At 40.3% G+C, this 22,665-nt stretch overlaps 1 protein-coding gene across 1 annotated transcript in view; it reads left to right on the forward strand.

Annotated features, from left to right (window-relative positions):
- IARS1 (isoleucyl-tRNA synthetase 1) overlaps nt 1–22,665 on the forward strand; it is a 69,316-nt gene that overhangs the window by 4,082 nt on the left and 42,569 nt on the right. The window contains exons 6-14 of the mRNA XM_069865492.1: nt 1,237–1,319; nt 4,416–4,533; nt 6,178–6,325; nt 7,502–7,589; nt 8,629–8,689; nt 9,978–10,073; nt 13,419–13,541; nt 14,514–14,605; nt 19,454–19,552. Coding sequence (XP_069721593.1) covers nt 1,237–1,319; nt 4,416–4,533; nt 6,178–6,325; nt 7,502–7,589; nt 8,629–8,689; nt 9,978–10,073; nt 13,419–13,541; nt 14,514–14,605; nt 19,454–19,552 — 908 coding nt within the window. The remainder of the gene's footprint in view (nt 1–1,236; nt 1,320–4,415; nt 4,534–6,177; nt 6,326–7,501; nt 7,590–8,628; nt 8,690–9,977; nt 10,074–13,418; nt 13,542–14,513; nt 14,606–19,453; nt 19,553–22,665) is intronic.

The raw sequence follows: 22,665 nt of genomic DNA on the forward strand, positions 1-22,665 counted from the left end.
TCAGTCTTTTGGCTGGCAAATGGATTTTGCTTTTTGTGCATGTGTATGTGTGTATTTACACACACAGACATGCATTTTAGTTTATTAATAAAAAGGATACCATTCATTTAAGTATCATGTTTGTGATTTGGCTGGTAATAAATTAAAATATTTTGCCAGGGGAATTCCTGGCATTCCTGTTGGATGTGGGAAATAAACACCATCTGGAGAGGCTAGCAAGTGTTTGAACCTTGTAAAAGGTTCTTTGTATGCGTGAGATTTCTTGGTGCCGAGATCAAACGTAACACTCCAACTTGGTGGATACAAACATTCCTAGGCTTTGGATCTTAACAGTGTAATGTCAGAGTGGCTTGAAGGTCAGGATTAAAACTGATCTATTTCAGGAACTCAGGTGATGTGAAAATTTGTGGATGGGAGTTCATTTGTTTTGTTTTCCCTTTACATTCAGTCTGACATTCAGCGTGTCTGTGTTGAAGGTGCAGGAACAGGTGCCTCAGCTCAGTTTCTGGCAGAACTGGAGGTTCTGATAGTGGTGAGGTCAGCAGAGAGAAACCTCTCGTCTGATGGTTCCCATAGCTAGCTCTTTACTCACCAGTTTTCAAGTTTCCTGCCAATGGATGTGACTGGAAGCTGTCCTGAGACAGGGACTAATGCCTGTTGGTCCTGGGGTCTTTGGCAGCCCTGTCATGGCTTTGAGAAGTCCAAGGAGGCAGTTGGCCCCGAAATAGCTTTGACTTCTTGTGACATAGCTTTATTTCAGTATTTCTTTGTCTTCCAGTTGCTTCATGTTTTCATAGAACTGAAAGCTGATAGGCTGTGTGTTCTGGACTTTAACTATCTCTGCAATGAGCAGTTCTAAAATAGAAGCAAGACTTCTGTAACCAAAAGCAGTTTTCAGGCATTTGAAGCTTGGCTAAACCCTCAGTGATCCAGCATTTCTGCTGGATGAATGATCCAAGGTGATCCACTGTTTCTGTTAGTAGTGTTGAACACATTTGCCTGTTGGGTGACCTTGCTTCTAAGCAATTATGTTCACAGTTTAGTCCTTGCCTGTTCTTGTCTGTTTAAATGCACTGTTTTGAACTATTGTCAGGCTAAAACTTGTCATGGATGTGTTTCATTGATGTGGGACAAACTACGCTTTCAGAAATCACTGCTTTACAAAATAAATATTGGCAATTAATCATGATCTTTAATGTTAAAGACTCCTTTCAGTCTGTGTTTGTTTCTTAACAGTTGAGTGTTACCAGATTAGGACGCTGGATTGATTTTGAAAATGACTATAAAACTCTTTACCCTGAGTTCATGGAGTCGGTGTGGTAAGTTAATTTGCATGCATGCCTTTATACGTATGCTTTATGAATTAGTGGGCTTAAATTTTTATAAACGTGTATTTTCCGTGCATCGCTAGATCCTTTTTGAAATATGCCAAATTCAGATAAACAGCAAAGTAATTAAGGTAATGTGAAATTTCTTGACATTGAAGTGAGGTAACTAATTGACCTACTGTTTTCTTCAGATAGTAGGGGTTTTCAGAATCAAGTACAGCAATACTGCTTGTATTGAGCCCCGAAATCTTACTGGTTTGTGTAATTTTAAAAGCAGTTCTGAAGATTGTCCAATCTTGTTTTAGAATATTACCTTATATCTCTGCATTCTTGATGTGATTCTTCACACTGTCAGCTGTAAATAGCAAACAACCCAAACTCAATTTAGCTCTGCCACTCGGATCACTTGAAATCGCTTGATACCCCAAAGGAGTGGCATTAACAACTTGAGAAGTTCTGAGATCAAATAATTCTCTTTGGTGTGAAGTGAATGTACATGTCTGAAGAGGGCAAATAGCTTTTGTGTTTGCTAGAGGCTGCTGTGGGATGTTGAATTTTGTGTGAGATGCCAAGGGTGGTGTGAGTATGGCATTGACCGATTCACTATCTTCTGGAAGCAAGAACTCCTCTTATATCCATGTGGTGTTCGTATGGTGTGTATGTGATCAATGACTACTGTAGCACAGTTGTAATTCCTTTGAAGTTGTGCCTGTAGTGAGAGTAACTCTCAGGCTTGGTACCTGACTGAGCTGGAACCAGTTGTATCACTCCCTCATGACACTTTAGGAACAACAAAGTTTTGTGTCATGCTTTAGAGACAATAAAGACACCTTGCATCTTCAAGGGCTGGACTTGCTGTTAACAAGCATCTGGAATATGCATTTTGAGTTCTCCTTTTCCCCAGCATCATTTTTCTTCTGTAAAGAAGTATATAAGTGCTGCTCCCACAGCCAAGAGGATGCAACTGAAGTTATTTTCCTTTGAGGAGAAAGGTAGCAGAATTAGAGGAACAAGGTTTGATTTCCGACTTCTGTGAGTAAACGGTTTTTGTGTGTCAGGAAAGAGCTCTGTGGGTTTGTTAGCTTATTTTTTTTTCATAAAGGACTGCAGTTTCAATTCTGGCGCAGAAACCTGGAGTGTCTTTCTAGCAAAGTGTCAACATTTTGCAAACATAAGGGTTAAAACATGTTTTGACAGATTCTTGTCTAAAGAATTGGATTTTTAACTTGAAGGGTGATGTGGTTTGGAAGCCCATCTCATGCTCAGTGGTGGAACGACTGGGGAGCAATGGGTTAGCAATAGGGCAGGATTGCCACGAGAGGGAGATGTTGGCCTGGGATTTTCTGTTGACAGCTCCATCTAGTTTTCGCCTTCCCTGATCAGCTTCCTGAGTTTACAGCTATATTTACAAGTGGGATTAAATATTCAGTGTTTCTCGGAGTAGTTTTTTCTGTGCTGTTAGTAGGCAGTGTTCTTTAGAAAGCAGAGATAAAGTGGGGCTTTTTTCTATAGATATCTTGGTTAACTGTTTTTGAAAGGCAAGCAGAACACCTTCAATGCGAGTGCTGTCACTTTTCACGCTCTGCATTAATTATGCTGTGAGATGGTAAGCATATATTAAATATTTTTTTTCAACTCACCCAGAAACTTCTGAAATTATCCAGCTCTAATGTGTATGCTGAAAGCTGATGAAACTGTTCATAAATCTTTTTTGTAACAGATTGATTTATATTTCAGCAAGTTTAAGTTTGGATCCGAGTGGACTGTATGTCATCTCCATATGCCTGTCTGTATTTTCCCCTGCTATCTAATCTGCAGGGTAGTAGTTATTCTGATTAAGATACCATGGGACTTCCATGACAGCAGGCTAGTGTCTACCTCTGGGTGGTTTTTTTCAGGCTGCAGGTAGAAGTCGGTGCAGTAGTCTGTTTGCCTTTTATGCGAAGATTGTGATTTTAAACATAGAGACAAGATGCTGACTGAAATACGGGTCCAGGTTCTTAGACAAGAAATGGCAGCTTGCAGAAGGTGCTGCTGGCCAGGATAGTGCTGGTTGCTTAGCAATGAATGAGCTGTTTATCTGGAAAGGGACCAGAAAAGTGATCAGAATAGTTTGAAAATGTAGTTTGAGTAAAGGAGTTCTTAAAGTCAGCAGTGTTGAATGATTTGAATATGGAATTTGAATGACCAGACTGCAGAAACTCCACATTTTAAGTTGAGTTTAGCGTGATAAGGCTTGCCCTCCAGTGCCTTTCATTTTAAAGTAGGTGACCTGTGGACTGCATGAGGCCGATAAGCTGATCAGTGCTGGTGATCCTTTGGTCAGCCGGGCAGTGTTCAGATACAGAGGAACTTTGGGTTTTGTCAGCACTTGATGAGTTGCTGTGAGAACTGTGCTTCTCTTCCAGCTTCTGCTCATCTTGAGCATTGGCTCACTTTGTTGTACTGCAATATTATGTGCTGACTTGGTTATTTCAAGAAAATGTAAGGATCCAAATATGCCAAGCAGAGTTCTGGACTTGTACAGAGTCCAGAGTGAGATGAGGTGATGAAGGAGAACGTGAACATAAATTGTAGGACCACAAAACTTAGATGATGACTGTGCATGGTCAGCTGTGCCCTCTTGTGGAAAGTGCTCTTCGGAGTGTCAGCATTTACTTGGGGTGGTTACAGGTATCTCTGGCCTGGATTTGTCTCTTCTGTAGCACTGGTTGCTGTAGTGTGTGCTTAAGATCGTGTGGCAGGTGAGCAGCCATTTTACCACGTGACTTCTCTCTAAATTGTGATGGATTTTCAGTCTTGTTAATAGTTCAGATTTTAGGTTGCCTGTGTATTCAAGAAATTTGAGAAAGATTAATCAGCATTACAGATTTGGGGGAAACCATGCTGATAAAATCAGCTAAAGCTAAAAATCAGCCAGAAATACAGTTGCAATCAATTTTCTTTCCTTTTGACTTGCAGATATTGTCTTTACTCAATGATTGTTCGTTCAGACAAACGCTCCAGCTAGAGCAGAGCCCCATTTTGCAGCTGCTTTACTAAATCTGAAAATACAAGTGCAATCTCATGTTCTCTGTTTACTTCCAGGTGGGTTTTCAAGCAGCTGTATGACAAAGGACTGGTGTACAGAGGTGTTAAGGTTATGCCTTTCTCAACCGCGTGCAACACTCCCCTGTCAAACTTTGAGTCCCACCAGAATTACAAGGTAAGTCAATATAGGTGTACATTTTATGTTGCAATTGGGTTTCTCTATTGTCTTCAGTTTGGATTTAGCAATCTTTACTGGTTTTTGCTCAGTGGTATGTAAAGATACTGTCACACTCTTAATTGATGGGAAAAAATCAGGTAAATTTGTTACTTTTTATTATATTTTGTTGTATTTGTTTGGATCACTTGTGACTGTCTGACAACTGAAATAATTACTTCGCGCATACTTATTTCATATTTCGTATATATATATATTTCAGCTTAATGAACTTTCTTTAGAACAAAGACTGACAGGCGTATTTTTTGTATGTGTGCACCACTTTGCCATAGAGTTTTAACGAAATATTTAGATGCCATTTCTCACTCCAGAACCAGCAGTGCGTCTGTGTGGGTGCTGCTCTGCTGCTTCATGCAAAGATTATCTTTTTTTGTCTGCTAGAGGCGATATATTGAAGACAGAAGTGTTGAGGGTCTGCAAGCTGACATGGTTTATTCTTGGCAAGAGCAATGTAAGGCAGCTGATATCTCTGTTGCTGTGGAAAGCAGGCTTTAGCTTCTGTTTGTTGGTTCAGTGAGAATCAGGAAACAAATTTTATTACTTGGCAGCCTGGATGTTGGTTTTTTTTTTATAGCTTGTAAGATGTTTTTATCTGCCTGGTCAACACAGTGCTTCAGAAAATGAAGTGAACAGCCTGCGGTGTTTTTTGACAGTTGGTGGAGACAGGAATGCAGCCATAGCTGCATCATTGCTTGATATTAAACGTGGCTTCTAGGTTGTGTAATGGTTGTGTTTCACTGTTGGCTGCACCAGATGTTCACAGTAAGCTCCCTCTGGAGCAGCCAGTAGCTTGACAAAAATAGCTGCCTGTCCCATGATGCTGTTAACTGTTCTGTGATGCTGGACGAAAACCAGGGAGCCTTGCACTAGACACAATGAGGGGATAGGACCTATTCTTGTGTTTAGGGCCTGTGTGTGTGGCATCCATTTTTGTTTGGCATTTAAAATGGGTAGCGACTTATTTGAAGGTGAAATTTTGTTGAGTGACTGACAAAGGTCTCCTTCCCTGAGAATTTTTTACTCTTACGTATTGATACGTTCTTGTATTTATGTACCCCAGCCTTGTTTTTCCACCTTGTTAACAACAACTTCTTAATAAGAGGTATCATCTTCTTAAGTCATGGCTATTCATCCTGCATATTGATTCAAGAAGAAAAGGAGGGAAAGGGTTTTGTGTCTGAGAAAATCTTGATTTTCTTGACAGTTGAGATTGATAAACTTTTAAAGTGGGATTGTAGGAGTTACCTGAGGGATCTGGCCTTGGCTGTCTTCTGTCTTTTGTCATATAATTCCCAAAATCTCACTGCTAAGCTGAATGTTTAACCCTGTGGCCTTGTTGGCCCAATGGTTTGTAGTGGTGTTTGGAGGAACGTTGTGGCTGGTGTTTTCTTCAAGCTTTCTTATGCTACTGCTTCTCCTCCTAGCACTACAGTGATGAACTAGGCAAGTTGCAAGATGGGTTTAGGTGGATGGCAGCAGTAGTTATTACTTCTTAGATCTGTATTGTCTCACTAATAACTGCAGTAAAATTCTTCCCACCGCCTTCCTCTTATTCCCCCTTTGACTTTGTCTTCTTTTTTTAAGGATGTTCAAGATCCTTCGGTGATTGTGAGCTTCCCACTGGATGAAGATCCAAGTATTTCTCTTGTTGCTTGGACCACTACTCCTTGGACCTTGCCCAGTAACCTGGCCCTCTGTGTAAACCCAGAACTGCAATATGTAAAACTGAGAGGCAAGTGTTAACTGAAGGTGATGAACAAATGCTTCTTTCTGCAGTGCCTGTGAATGTGTACTTGTATGATAGACTGTTGTATGCTAAGTTCACAGCCCTTTGCTGAGGTTGGATCAGTGATACTTTGAAGGGTGAGGTTTACTTCCTATGTGGCTGGTGATATCTGACTGCTCTGTTCTTCTGTCTTACGTGCATTGTGAGGACTGTTGCCTAAAAAATGTTGATAAATGAAATAAAGAACAAGAATGCGTTTTATCTTAAAGTTGCATTAGATTTGAGAGGCAGGGAAGTGTGACTGAGTGTCCCCTGCTTTTTACCTCGCTCCATTGTTGGGGCTCAGACTTGCGGATGAGTTACTGCTGCATGACAGCAAAGTTGCAGTAACTGAACACCTCTGGACTCCTAACCAGTAACAGACCCAAGATATTGCACTCTAGTGTCAACCTTACTAAACTGTGGTTTTGTAGCTGGAGAGAGAAAATGATGAAGGTGTAATTTCCAGTTCTAACATAACCCCATGGACCTAAACGTACGCCTGAGGTGCTGAGTTGTTGGGTTTGGATGTCATTGGTTTAGTGTCTGCCAGCAGGATAGTGACCATGGCAAAGCTGGTAGGGTAGCAGTCTGGATAAAATTTGTCACTAAATTAAGAGATCAGGGTAGTTTGGGGTAGAAAAGTGGTTTCCTTCTTAGTGTTTCACTTCTGATTTGTATTTACTTGCATAACGTTGTTTGGAACAGTAAATCTCAGAAAAAAAAGCAGCATAAAGTACAATCCTTATTCCTAACTTCAACTTAATATTAACTTTGTGTAGTAATTGTCTGTCTTCAAGTTGTTTCCTTCTGTTTCAGTTAAATGTACCGAAACTTTTGAATTGCTTTTCTCTGGCACAAAGATAATAGACCAAGGAGGGTATTTCTGCCTCCTGAACAAAAATCACAGTGAAGATCAGTGGATGGGGTTTCATCCTGTGGTTTCTATTTAAACTTGGCTTCTGAGAAGTGTTTATTAAATGGCTGTGTGGGGAAGAGGAGGCTGGAAAGTAGCACTTGATCAGCAGGATTATTATGGGCAGTTATACCTGGTATGATACCATCTTGCATAAGCTGAAAGGTTTTGTAATGGTGTAAATGAGGGGATTAAATTGGGATTTATATAACTGTTTTATATTCTAGATAATGCCACAGGAAAGATTTACATTTTGATGGAATCCAGGCTGATAGCGCTGTACAAATCTGACAGTGAATGTGAGATACTTGACAGGCAAGTACATAAATCATTACACACTCATTAGCTTCCAGTATTTTTATAGATCAGAAGTTAAATGTTTAAAAAAGTTGGATTTTACAGTTACCTAAAGATGGGGTTCCCTGCATGTGTGCAAAAAAAAAAGAGATTAAAATTTGCTAGAACGAAGTGCTGTTCTGCACGAAGCTATAAATAGAATAAGTTTCATTGGATCATTGTGTTGTAGTGGGGACCCTCCCCCTCAGTGTTCCTTAGTTGTTCCTTTTCCTGAATGTTTTTGTAGAAGGACATTATTTTAATTTAAAAATCTCAAAAAACCCTGGAGATTGTCCAAAAAAGAGTACCCAATCAGCCCCCAAAACCAAACCAATAAAACACAAACTCAGCAAAACCCACACAGCACAAACCCACAATAAACAAAATGATGTCAAAGCCTAGAAGTTTTTTGAGAGTAACAGCCCTTCCTCACTGGCACCAGTTATTTTTATTTTACCAGGCAATTGAGAGCTTTACAACTTGTAGAAGACATCTTAAAATAGGAGGATAAATCTTACTTCAGCTAAGCAATTACATGCAGTCATTGAATAAGGAGAATATAGAGCTGGAACATTTGCTTAAGGTGTTGTCTACTCCGATACCTGGTACCATGACAGTCGAATAATTCTTATTTTGTATTTCTGCATTGAATTTTTTTTTTCCCTCCTTCCCCTCTGCTCTCCAACTGAATTCTCTTCATCTATCACTGACTCTGCAGCAGTTTAAGCTGGTACTGGATTTATAAAGATTTTCTGCACTCACATCCATCAGGGTTGACAGAACTTCTGATCTCCAGATCTTTTTCCTCCCTTCAAAGCTATCGACAGAACCATTGAATCATGTCAGCATTCCGATAGCCTCTGCCAAGATATCACTGGGAATTTCCTTTCTATCTGATAGTGAATTAACAGAGGCTTTTTTTCTGAGAGTTGTTGTGGGTCCATGTATATGTGCAATCACCCAGTTAATAGCTATTTTCAGGTTGTTTATTTGTGTTCACGTAAATCTTTGTCCTCAGGTTTCCTGGCATCGCTCTTAAAGGCAAGAAATATAAACCGCTTTTTGAGTACTTTATTCAGGTAAGATGAAGAAGTTTGGTGTTTGATGCAGGATACGAAGACTAACTAAAAACGATTCTGTGTTCCTTGTTTATCTTAGAGAAATTTGGTGTCCTAAGCAAAACCCATAGTGTATTAAAGAGTTCAAAATTCCTGTCAAAGGTTGAAAAACCAAAGGTTGACTTTTTTTCTTTATTTCTTCCCTTAAGTTTTAAATACACCCAGAGCATGCACTCGGCAATAGTGTAGTATCTGACAGTAAGGGAAGAGGAAGAGAATGTATATGTATATATTTAAGAATTGATTAAAAATGGATAAAACATTTCAGAGAGTTGTCATGGGTTGTAGTACTGCTGGACAAGCACCTGGGAGCTCCTGTATGAGGTTTGGTCAGTTGTGTCTAGCATCTGTTCTGTAGTGTATGCTGAAGTCAGCAAGGGTGAGAGAACCTCTGCAGGGAGCAGGACCTGCTATTTCTAGCAAAAAGTCAAACAGCTGAATCTGAAACACCACACTGCACGTGTGAACATTCGGAAAAATGGGTGGATTCTTTGAGCCCTGATCTAAGGAGCAGATGGACAGCTACTCCCCCCCCCCCCTTTTTTTTTCTTTTTTTATGATGGATGTCTTCTCTCAATGTACCCCTCTTCAGCCAAAATGAATATCTTGCAATGTATTTGATTCAACTGTGGCCACACTGATTTTTTTTTTTTCCCTACTTTTGTGTTAAGGGATAGAAAGTAGCTCTGTTTTCCATTACCTACGTCCTGAACACACTGCAGATTCTCAGATCTATTCCTGACAATTTCTTCCATCTTTTTTTTTTTTTTTTGCTTTTTTCCCTTTGTACTTGGCGCCTTCTCACTGTCTGGAGAAAATAAAGTAAAACTCTTTTAAAATCAGAAAGTGTAGTTGAGGTACAGAAACGCAAGGAGGCGTCCCTGTGTAGAATTGCTGTAGCTTTCCTGGCTGTCCCCTTAATGACAAGAGCATATTGATCTGTGGTCAGTTCAGCTGTGTGAAGACATGTGGCTTGAACAGTAATTGACTATGAGATCTTCTGAATACGTCTTGGATTTAGTAACATCTGACGGTGTTTAAATGAAGTGTTCCACCTGGGCATCAGCTATGGAACTGATTAAATAGCATTAGGAGTGTTACCTTTTACTGTCATTTTTTTTTTGATGCAAGTCTTTACTCTTGTGAGTGGCTGGTGGCTCCTCCATGTTCCTGAGAATTCAGTGTATATATATATATATATACACACACAGGTACACCGATATATGAAAATTGTATTTTTGTGTTGCAGTGCAAAGAGAAAGGTGCCTTCACTGTGGTAGTGGACAGTTACGTGAAGGAGGAGGAAGGCACTGGTGTTGTACATCAGGCTCCCTATTTTGGTGCTGTGAGTATGAACTGCATATCTGTTTGTTTTGTCCCAACATACGTTGCTTGGCTTTCCAGCTCCTGGGGAATGCATGTCAGGGTGAGCAGGATATGAACAGTCCTCCCATTTACTACTTGGAAAAGTAAGAATTCAACGAGGCATTGTGTTCTAATGAGCTCTTGATTCCCTAATGCCCTATGTGTACTGGGCTGGAGACTTTGGTTACCCTTGCTTTGGTTATTGTGGTTTGTGGGGTTAACTCACGAATGCATCTTCTGAATGTCACTGATCTTGGCTCTTCTCAAAGTCTACATTGACAGCTTTGAGGAGAAATGATCTTTTGCACTGATAGTCAGAACTGGCTTTGTTAAGTGATAATTTTGGATGGTAGCAGCAGTCCTGCCAGCACGCTGCCCCTCTTCAGTGTTTCAATTCCATTTCATTACTCATTGGGCTTTTAGAGAATGAATAAATGCTTTGACTGCTTTTGTACTGAGACTTTATCCCTAGCTGTAAAAGGATTTTGCTGCACTCCATTCTTTATTCTCTTTGTTGTCCTTTCCCTTAGCCCATTTTTCTGAAGGTTAAGAGGGATAATTTTTCATTTCAGTTTTTAGACACATGAACTAAAGGCAGTAGTTTCAGACTCATTGTTCTTTTTGTATAGTGTCCTGTCTTCAGCCGTTGTCCAAAGAGCCGTTGTCCTCAAAAAGCTTGTGGTGGAGCTGCCCAGTGCCCAGCAATTAGCAATCCCTGGACCTCAAGCCCTATCATCATTACCAGAAATGGTTGGGATTAGTAATAGGCCTCATTGTATTCATGTGAAACGTCCCATCCTTTTCTATCTCTCTTTGTGCATGTGTCTGAAGGGTGCATGCATTGTGGTGGGGTTTCCCTTGTCAAGATGAACACTGATATGTAAAGATGTGCCAGCTTTATACAGCTGGGAATACAGAAAGTCGGCCTGGGCTGTGTTAGTAGTTAATAAAGAAATTCACAGTGACTGGTCAGGTTTCTAAAGGCAACCGCACCACTTGCACCTTGGATGTTCCCCTTCATCTTGCAAGGACTTGACTGAAGGGCCAGGGAGAAGACTTGGTTTTGAAGCAGGAGCTCTTGCTGTAGGAGATGGAGTAAAGGAAGAGAACAGGCTCCTAACAGAAAGAAACTTGGGAGAAAATGTTCCTTTGGCTGCTACATTGTTTGGTTATGTATTTGCACGATATGGTTGTTGAGTAGGCTGACTGGGCTGTTCAAGCAAGGATTATCTGCCCTCTTGTATTTGGTTTTTGTTATAAGCCCACAGAGATTTCTCTAAACACAGAGGAGAAATAGCTTTTGTGTATCTGACGTGTGAAGCCAGCAGTTAGCCTTAAAACCATTTTTTAAAAAAACATGAGGTTATCAATTAAATGCATTGCAAAGAAAAAAATTTGTAAAATGTTAGTGCACCTTTACGTCTTACAAACCTCACAAACCAAACTTGCTGCTGCTTGCTAAGGAGCACGTTGACTCTATGGTGCATGATATGTGGGCCTGCAGCAGTTGGAGGTGCTGCCTTTAGAAGGACCTTGCATAGCATTTGTTGCACCTAATGCTCTGCCTTTTCTTCTTAGGAGCCATGTAGTCCCCTTTGGACAACCCACTGTGTATCTTTGTTCCAGAAGGCTCACAAAGGGCTCTAGTTCAGGTTCAGAAATCTGTCATATGGTAGGCCCTGTAGAGAATACAGGGTGTTACATGCATTGGCATTGTGTATTTGCCTTTAAGAACTCAAGCTTAGAGGAAAGAAGAGAGAACTCATCACTGTAGGCAGGACTGTTTTCCTACTTAATTTCCTGCTCTGCAAATTCCTGTACTGTTGTATTGAAGGTGAGTTGGAAAGAGGGAAAGGGGTAGGTGGAGCAGGAGGTAAGGGTCAAAGGAGAAGAAAGAGCTCAGTCTTTCACAGAAATAGTCCCATTTTGTCTGTATTCCCCTCAATATAATTAAGTTCCTCTGATAAATAGGGGTAGAAAGTAGGTTTGGTGGTTTTATTTAATTCCGCTTACTGATACATATTCTGTATTACTGGTAGCTTAGAACTGATTCCTTCAACAAAATTCCACCTTCATTTAGTTCCAGGATTTGTAGTTTGTCTTGTGTGATGTTTTTGCCAAATACCAGCTGCGACACAGTATCAAAGCACTCATTATTTCAGTTCAAAAGAAATCAAAATTAAGGCTCACAGAACAAGACACACCTATATTAAAAACTCTGTAAGTTCATTGTACCTCTGGATTAACATGACACTAAAATTCAGCAGCTCAGGCATTTCATCATGTGTAAATGTAGCTACAGTCAACTTGAGCTTTAGTAGTGTTTAATTTGCATACGGGCCCTCCGCTTGTGGTGACCGCTCAAACTGAGTCACAGGCTAAGAGATGCTGAAGGTGAACCTTTGGGCTTTGTAGTGGTGCTGTATTTTAATTTCAGACAGAAAAGCTTTGAGTTCTCATCAACGAGTTGTTTAAAGGCCTCTGCTTCCTCCATTTTGTGTATGGTTTTTAACTTTTCATTCGTAATCTTCCAGAGATCTAGTCATGGCAGGGATACAAAACTGAACACTGACTTCCCTCCTGGAAAGAGCTGGAACTGGTTTTAGTTTTCCTGGGAGCTTAACACTCGTGGATTTGTGTGTGTGCTGGAATATATTCATGGGTTGTGCTTACTGAAGCAAACCTTCATTAAATCAAACAGCAGGTCAGTCTGGAAAGCTTTTACATTGCAGTTTGAGTTCCTCAAAGGAGAGGAACGAACTGTAGGAAACCAAAATAGCAAAGCCCTTTATATATCATTGGCTTCCTCAGCAGTGCAAGTCAAACTGAACCACCTCTTGACCAAGGTCCTGCAAAGTGGAAGGTTTGTTATTATGTTTTAAATAGGTTGCCAAGCTTTGTAGACTTCACTGGCTGCTTCTTCAAAGCCTTTTACAAGTCCCTGCCAAGTCTGAGTTGATGCTAGTTATGTCATCTGGCCTTTTTTTAAAACACTGCAGTCTGCTTACTGTGTCTCACTGATGAAAGGTCGGCTGAGAACAGGCTTATCTTGGTTAATGTATTGACTGAAGGAGCTGATGACCACGTAGGGGCTGTCTACTAGAGAGAAAACACAAATATTCTGAAGAAATTGGCATTTCTGTGATGAATAGAAGTCTAGGCCTGTAACATACGTCTTACGTGTGTTTGGAAGTAGCGAAGGCTGGCTATTTTGGTGTTCTTGTCCAGTCATCATATTTCTCTTTAACATTTAATTTCTTTTTCCAGGGATAGCTTTTTTAGCAGTCCTTTGTATTTCTGTAACTCTGTACTTGTCTCTTTTCAGGATGATTACAGAGTCTGCACGGATTTTAATATTATTCAGAAGGATTCTGTGCCCGTCTGTCCTGTTGATGCATCAGGCTGCTTCACAGCAGAGGTGACCGACTTTGCTGGACAGTATGTGAAGGTTAGTACTCTTGGAGCATAAAACACTAATTTATTGAAGATAAATGTTGCATATGGTAGCAGTGTTCTTTTCCTTCCCTAAGTGGCTTTGTCTTCAATGTGTCTTTGATATCTGGAAAAGTCAAAATGTGGTTTAACATTTGCAGCAATGTTGCAATTGTTTATTACAGTGTCTGAAACATAAGTAATACTGTGGATGGAGTAGTGAAAGGGCAGGGGAGTATCCTCTGCATCTCCTGTAGAGAGTGCCTGCCTTCTCCCTTGTTCCTGTTGCCTGTGCAGCCTCTAGTCTGTGCAGAGGCCTCCCTTGCCTCTGGATGAACTGAAGTTCCCACGTGTTGTTAGGTTTGTACCAGCCAGGCATTGTAACAGGACTTATTAGAGAGAAAACCAGTAATTTTCCCCACCTGAGGGACAAGGTGCGATGTGAATTTACTTGCCAATTCATTTATGGAAAAGGAACCCACAAGAACTCGAGGTTGCCACAGACAAGAGTCCACAGGAAGGTGTGACTCTTTATTGACAGATGCTAAGAAAACAGGGCAGAGGAATGGGTTGTAGGGTAGTCTTAAGTACCAGGTAAGAAGCATTATGTGGCTCTTCGCCGCAAACTCAGAAGACTTAATAAAAGATTTAAATTATTAGATAATACAAATTCTGGCTTGTGTTATCACCACAGAAGACTTGCATTTTGTACACAGTTATGTGCACGGAAACAGAGGTGAGGGTAAAAAGGGGCTGAAGCTGCACACCAGGGTTTGGAGAGCAAAGGGCTTGCCGAATGTAGTGTTTTGCAGTGCCTCTGCAGCAAACACCTAAATTGTATAGAAGCTTTCTGCATTTCTTGTGTATGTAAGTGTTGGGTTATTTGTAGGGGTTTTCTTAATTTGAGTATTGGAGACAAATCATGTTGTAGCTTATTGAAACAGTGACATTTGTATTCCAAGGAAAATCTTTTGTTCTGTCTTTTTAGGATGCAGACAAGAACATCATTAAGTTACTGAAAGAGAAAGGCAGACTGGTTCACAGCAGTAGTTTTAAGCACAGCTACCCTTTCTGCTGGAGGTAAGGAGAGAAATGCACATGGCTTTAAGACTGAGATTTTGAGTAGTTCTTTAGGTCTGTCTTATTTTTTACATTCCCTTGACCTACTTCATTTTTAGCAAGATTAAAAGTAACGGGAGTCAAGAAGACAGAAATAGGAAAACTCCAATTTTCGTCTCGTATTCAAGTACATTAAATTGTTTTCGCCATACATTTGATGAATTTCAATGTAGTGCTGAAATTGTTTTCTATTACGATTTTACAGGTGTGTTTTTGTAGTTGAGCTTCTACTCCAGTGTTGCATGTAGCACTGCTAACTGCCTTTTGAAAACTACTGTAATAAGCCTGTAAGAGCTTATTTTCTAAACAGCTAAGTATGAGTGGCAGAAAAGGATTTTGCATTGTACCCAAATAGGTCTGTCACAGAGCATCTTTAAATGTTTGTGTTCAAGCTTTCCACTTTTTGGAGAAAATGGCTCTATTATAGCTGTTACCACAGTTACTTTTCATTATCCTTGTGAAATCACTTCTTTCTTTGGAGTCTGCTAGAGCTCACTTTCTACACTATAAATGTAGAAACGTCCATATTGTTGATTAAAATCAAAGTTAGCATTTACCTGCTGCAGTGAGTAGTAAGTGTGATACATACGTCTGTTTTCCTGCTCAGTTGTCCCTGAATGCAGCTCACAAACAGTGGTTGTCTTTGATCAGAAACAGGAGTTGGCACATTCATAGTGCGTGTGTGGATGTCTTAGAAATGCCTGGTTTTGCTAGTTACAAGTTCAAGGTGAGCTCTGGAAGGCCAAGGCAGTGGTTCAAGCCAGTCGCCTGGTGCGGCTTTTCCTTGTCAGCCTGTGAATTTGCAGGGGTTGCAGGCAGAACTGCGCATGCGTATCCCCGCGGGCCTTCAGTGTAGGAAGAATTTCGTGGTGAGATATAAAGAGTAGACAAATTTACGCTAGAAATGAAGCACGGTTTTTTATTAGCATCTTTTCTAGTTTTGAATGTATATAATTGCTGTTGCAATTCTGTTGTCAAAATTGGGAAATGCACACATAAATCTATGTATAAAGACATCCAACAGTGTCAGATTTAAAAAAATAAACTAATAGTCTTTTAGCAGGAATATTGTGTTTTACTGGTTTGTTGCAAGTAAAGGCACACTTTAGAAAGGATCTGATTTTATATCTGAATCTCTTGAAATTTTGAAGTCCTAGATGGTGCGTACAGCAGCTGTACTGCAGCAACAGTGATGAGAGCTTTTCTAAATAACTGTAATGCCACTTGGTGAGGTGTTGTAGCAATGTGTGTTTCTCTGATCTATGGCAAAATGTGACCTTTCCTTGCTCTTGAATAGCAGTACTGTTTTGTTTCTCAGAGCTGAGGAGTTACACTTCAGGTGTTATGTCCTTGATGAGCTGGGACAGCATTTGAAAAGTGGCAGCTTAAAACCAAACAGTGCTTGTGTTTTTCTTATGTAGTCATCAAATGTACGGTCCTGGTCTTGTGCGACAAACCAGGAAGGTAGAAATGCTGATTCTCCAGGACGTACTTAATCCTGCTGCTCTGTTGACATTTTTGTTGATTGATGATAAATTGCAGGCAGCACCTAGCAGCAAATTATCTGGTGGGAAGAACAGAATAATGGATTCTACTTGAAAAGCTCATTTCACTGCCATCAGAAATCAAACTGTAATTGGAATACGCTAAAAGTAGAAGACTAGTTCTTAACTTTGAACAGTTATAAGTTATTTTGATTAATGTAAGAAAACTTTGAAATCAGACTTTTCTACTTACTGTGCTACCGCTCCTGCTTTTCCGTGCAACCAGGCATTGTTGAATCCTCAGTACGTTGAGATATTTTCCCTCTTTTTACATGCCATCAAATTTGTGTCCTTTTCTGCATTTCCTTGTTGTTGTTGGGATATGGAATAATTTTCTGTCAACTACCCTTTAAAATCTAAGAGAGGAAAACAGTAAAAACTTGAGAAGTACACAGAATGGTATGAGTAACAATTCAACCGCTCTGAAAGACAGCAGAGGTAGTGAGAAATGCATTCCAAGTGTGCATTGCTGCCACTGCCCGCTGTTCTATTGCGAAGCAATACCTGGAAGCCCTGTCATTGGCAGACACAGAGCTTTCCAGCCACTGAAAGCAGAGCCAAGAAGCATCTTTCATAGCTCGGGGTCAGGTATCTATCATTTGTTTCCTAAATTGCTAGAAAATTGAATGTGAATGCGATTTGTTTTAAACATCTGTGTGATCCAAAACAGGCATGAGAGAAGTATTGGGAGCATGTAGTGTCCACAGAGAATGGACTTTCCCGTCTTCATCTTGTCAAGTATAAAGACTGTAGCTCAGAGAATGCGGATTCTGTGGCACTGCTCAGGTGCAGGCAGTTTGTTCAGGTGCTCAGATTCCTCTGATACCATTCTGAAGGGGGTGTTTATGAGGGGAGCAAAAACATCATTCAGTTAAGACAAAGAGGAATGTTTAGGCAGGAATTTTTTAAGCATCAGTCTCTGATTTGGGTCTGCCCTGCTCTTTTTTTCCCTTGTCTTGTACTGATGGAGAACACAACCCAGTAATGGATGTTTGGCTCTACAGCAGAGGGCTGAGCCTGTTTCCTCAGCCCTCTCGCCAGAGATGGGTAAGGCGTTACTGATTGGACACATTTTCAGTGTGGTGTTCTGGTTTTGTCTCCTGCTTAGACACTACTTGGCAGTACAGCTTAAAGAAAGAAAAGAGTCAGACTAACTGTGCCATCTCCCATTTCTTACTTCGTCCATGTAGGTGGAAGCAGTGCTCTGTGGGTGCTTTGGAATGGTTATCAAGCGTTAGAACATTAGTGTTAGGTTGAAAGCCTGGGAAGTGATCAAGGCATCATCTGCCTGTCTCTTTTCCATAAATCCTTTGTGTCTGAGGCTACTTCTGCAGTGAAGCTTGTCTTCCATCAACCCATCTGTGAGCTGCATCTCCTGACAGAGGCTGGGTACCAGTTTGTTGTCCCCACATTCTTTTTGCATTAAGACAATGTGAGAAACTGTTATTATCAAGCTGTATTCTTGTTTCCAGTAACTCAAGATCTTACATGTGACAGCAATTTGTCATCATCCAGCACATCTGAAACAAGATGCTCAGTGAAACTGAAACACTTCTGCAGTACCTTGTAGGTTGTGTAATACTCTCTTATACTTGATCTTGCTGCTGTGTAAGAAGTTAACCCAACTGTTCCCTTTTTGGCGGAACTCAAGGACTTAAATTTGAGAAGCAGAACTTGAAGCTTAGTGTGTTCGCATTGAATAGCTGTGCCACTACTACATTATTGCTGCTTTGAGCTCCTACCTCTCCTCCTGTAAGGTTGTAGATACTTTAAGTCATAAAAGATACAGCTTGAAATGCATGGTTTATAGTCAAAAGGCAATATCTTCTGAAATAAAGGATTAAGAGAAGTGCTGTGCTTTTTATTATTGGACTTCATGCACCATGAGTGCAGTTTTTCAGATTTGAACAATGTTTGCTATGGGTTTTCTTCTCTTGTTTTGGCCAGGCACATCAGCTGTTAGGAAGTGCTTCCACAGCAGCAATTCTAATTTACATCATAATCTCTGATATGTGTGTTTCAAATGGGTCCTTGCTATGGATGTAAATAAAATGAATTAAACTTTTAAGATGGGTTGTTTACTGTAAGGACTGCATGTAGGAGATAAGGTAGTTTCTTAGATCTTTGTGAACTGTGGTGGAGCTAGTGTAGTTCCAAGTTTGGAAGCAAAGCGACTTAAACCAAAGCAATCTTGTAAAGAAACACTTGTGGTGTGGATTGATACTATAGGAGAAGGAGCTTCTTGTCCCAGTGTTATTGAAGCTGCTCTGTGCCCACAGACAGATTCCTTCCCCTAGGGCTCAGTCTCCCTTTTCTGGCTGGAATAACGGGATGGGTGTGAAGGATTAGCAATGTCGGAACTCTGCTGTAATGACTTTTACACACTATTTGATGACTGTGTCCTTCAGAAGGGTGCATATTACTGGAACGGCTTCTCAAGATCTTAATCAGTTATATGATGGAACTGACGAACGAGAGGCTGGATTGAGGCACAGTGCAGTCAGGTGCTTAGAAAGGCTGATTTTACTGGGTAATGCAGGGAGTTGCTCAGTCTGTACGCTCTGCCCTACAGTGTTACCATTCGTAATGTATCCCAAGTTCTGAATCTGCTCCTGCCCCGTATGGGGTTTGTGTGGCTTTCATGGAATGAAGAAGTAAGGTCTATGTTAAGATGTCTTTATCTCCTTACTTCTTTATGCTGTTTGGACATCTTTCTTCTCATCCTGGAATGGGACATGCATCTCATTAACCCTGGGCACTGTTACTCATCTTTATGGTTTATTTTTGTTCTTTTCAATGCAAGTAGTGAAAACACTGCATATGTTTTCTGGATTTGCAGGTTGATATGCATGTAAAGATACAGAATGAGCTCATGTGCAAGACATATATTAAAACGGGTCGCATCGATTGAAGTTCATGTTTTTGTTCTATGTAGTAATGTACATTTCAAATCCAAGTATTGTTTGAATGTTATCATGATTTCTCTAGCTACACAAATTCCTTAAATTACTGGCTTTGAAGGCTTTTAAAGTTATTTATTTAGGATTTGATGTTAAATAGTAGCTCACATAAATGTAATAGTTTGTGTAATTTAAACAAAATAAACCTTCACCTTTAACTGCGATAATATTTCAGGAGCAATTATTTCAGTCTGTGGGAAGGGGACTGTCATGTACAAAAATACATTTTAAGGAGTATTTTATAGATAATATTACATTGAAAATATTTTTGTTTTCCTCCCTTTCCCCTCACCTCCCCTCTGCAGGTCAGATACTCCCCTGATATACAAAGCTGTGCCGAGCTGGTTTGTGAGAGTGGAGCACATGGTGGAGAAGCTGCTGGAGAATAATGCCCAGTGCTACTGGTAATGTTGTATGCGTGCTTTTTTTTGCCTTTGCCTGGGTTTTTTCTACGTGTGCACCAGGACCCTATGAAGCTCTGTCTCCCTGTTAGCATGCTACCTTCATGTCCTATTTCCATTCTGTCTTTTTGAGCTAGTGTTACTGGAATGGGGCTGGTAATGTGCCTCAAAGTGGTAGAGCAATGGGATAAATGAAAATAATCTGCTTAATTGCATATCAGCTCAGTGCTGGAACGCGTTTGTGCACTGTACCATTCCTGTGTCAGAGGCATTCTTTTCTCCCTGGGATTTTAAGTGAGCAATTTTACAGTGTAAGTAAGCTTGTGTATATACTAATAATTTACAGTGAAGCACTTTACAAAATCACTGAAAGTCTCCTCTTATCATGATATATGATACTAAGAAATTTGGCATGAGAGAACCTGCAAAGGAAGATCAGGTAGTGGAAGCATGGAAGTGCACAGTTAAATGCCCCAGAAGGGTCTGCTGGAGAGAAGGATTTATGCAGCCAAACTATGGGTATTTATTGTTCCAGATTAATTTTTAGTTAAAATATTTCTTTTTCTTTAGTTATTGTGAATAAGGCTGATTCTTTGTCATAGGTGCATTTGAAGAGAAAACCCCAAAACATAGCACACCCCTCCCCAAACCCAGCCTCTCCCTAAAATACCCGCCAAACATCTCAACCCAACTGCCCAAGCTGGTGTAATAGTTGTAAATAAACTCGTTTCAGAAGTTTGAATCAAAATGGCAAAAATGAAATCTTTATATTTACATAGAAAATGTGAAAAATGTTTTTGTGAAATTTGCAGGTGAGTTTACATCATTTAAATACATCTTTAAATCAGCAGTAAGACGAAACTATTGGTGGTGTTAGTAACATGAGGACCTTATCTTCTCCACCTCTGTAACCTGTTTTTTCATTTCTTCTCCTCTTATAAATAACTTGTGCTTGGAAAGTTGAGACCAGGTGGGGAGAACATGGAGGTTACAACCTCACTCCGTTGTGCCGTGTGCCATTTCAGTTGTCGTTCAGTCTTGTCATACACAGACTTCAGGGGAGTTGGGATTCCAGCATTCTGTGCCTCTGCTCAGCAGCTGAAGTGGCCTCAGCGGAGGGGACTCAACTTCCAGTGCACAAGTACGGCTGGTGCTGCATTTTCTCACAGGCACGAGCTAGCAACGAGGTTCTCCATGAGCAGCCTTTGCATAACGGCTTATGTGGTACGAGCACTGTAAATATTGAAGTACGTGGGGAAAAGTTAGCACTCTATGATACAGGCTGTCCAAAAACACTGCAGCGTTGGCTTGCTAATAAGCACATACCCAGTCTGGGTATGTAAGAAGGTTTTATGGATTAGTAAGTGTTGCTTTCTGTTTTCCATAACAGAACATACTGTGATCCTTCTATGGAGGAAAAATAGACTGGAGAGGGGGTGAAAGTGTCTGTTCTTGGTTTTAATTAGCTTTCTCAAGATGCTTTTACCGGCTTGATGACTGACAGTGGGGCTGCGTACTTAATTTTCCCAGGAATATAAGAAAAATGTAATGATCCTATTAGGGAAGCGCTTGACTGGTTGAGATAGTTCTGCTTTTCCAGAAGCAAGGCCTCAAGAAAACATGGCTGAGTGACCTCCACTCATCCAGGAGGCATTGGTAAGAACTAGCAAACAATGTGAATCCTACATCATCGACAGTTTGGGTCTGAAGTGGTGCTTCTCTTAAGTGTTGAGTAGTGGGGATACAAGTGGAACCAAGTGTGAGAGCTGCTGTTGCGAAGATAGGGTGGCAAGACCAGGCGATTGTATTGATTGGAATTACAGTAACTGCCTGTCCTTTAGACAGTTCCTGAGGCTCAACAATTCTGTAAGTGAACATAAAATTAATCCTCAAGACTCCTCTCAAAAGGGTGTGGCCTGGAGATATTTGGAATCTTTTTGCAGACAGTATGGCTACAAGGAGAGACGAATGGTCACTAAATGATTAATGTAGTTAGATTAACACTGGAAACATGTATGCAATGTGCTAATTACTGGTTGGAATGCTTGATGCCTTTTGTTACATAGAGATGACCTTTAAAACTTAGCTTTTTAAAAGAAAAAGGCATTACTTGTAAGGTTTTCTTCCCATGTTCTCCACTGATTTCAGTTGTTTGGGGTGTAACTTAAGGTGGTGTTGAGGCTGCTAGCCTTCTTCAGTATTCATTTATTTCAATTCTGGGAACTCCATCTTTCTGAAACCTACTTTTTTTTGCTTTTGAAGAGACTTGATCTCTGAAAATGTCACTGGAATAATACCTCATTTTTTAAAAACTTATTTTTGGATTCTCTGGGGTTTCAGCGTGTCCTGAAAACGAGAAAATTGGGGATGAATGCTTTTCAGATTATATTAACCTTTGCAAGATGGGTTTGGCTGTGTTGCTTTTTTTGTTCCTGTAATGGACCGATAGGTATAGTGTCCCTTAAGAATAGCTGTGCTCTTTATAGGTATCCTTTTTGATGAAATAGATTAAATATAGTTGGACAAACTTTGCAACCTGATTGCATTTCTAATTAGTTTTTTAATGAAGTAGCCTGCTGATAAAGCCACAGTTATTCAAAATTTATTAAAGCCGGCAACTGTATCTTCATTTTTCAAAATGAACTGAACTGTAGCTTTGAAGAATGATTACATGAGTAATGTGCCAGCACTTTTGTAAAATCAGAAACCAGAAAGACCTCTCTTCTTTCTCATGACCTTATTCTGATCAGAGTGGAATGTAACTTGTGCTGGATGTTACTGACAATGCTGAGTGGGAACAGTGTTTCAGAGGCTGTGTTTCAGTCTTTAATCCAATCCCTTACTGAATGTTCTCTTTACTACACAACTGGCAGGAGAGTTTGCTTTTTACGAAATTTAAATTAAAAAAAAGAAAGGGTATCTTGTATTTGGTATTCAGAGAAGCTGCCGCTGTGATACTTGAGATAGAGCAGCACATTTGGCTGCTGTACTGCTCGGGGCTGCCAGACCTTGGTTTCCTCTTGCCTCGATACAGAGGGTTTGGTGCAGCACCACAGTCTCTGATGTGAGCGGGCTGGATTTCAGCCTTGGTTGGTTGTTGTAACTATAGTCTTACG

This window comes from Phaenicophaeus curvirostris, chromosome 11 (genome assembly GCF_032191515.1).
Source record: "Phaenicophaeus curvirostris isolate KB17595 chromosome 11, BPBGC_Pcur_1.0, whole genome shotgun sequence".
In the NCBI taxonomy this organism is placed as follows: domain Eukaryota; kingdom Metazoa; phylum Chordata; class Aves; order Cuculiformes; family Cuculidae; genus Phaenicophaeus; species Phaenicophaeus curvirostris.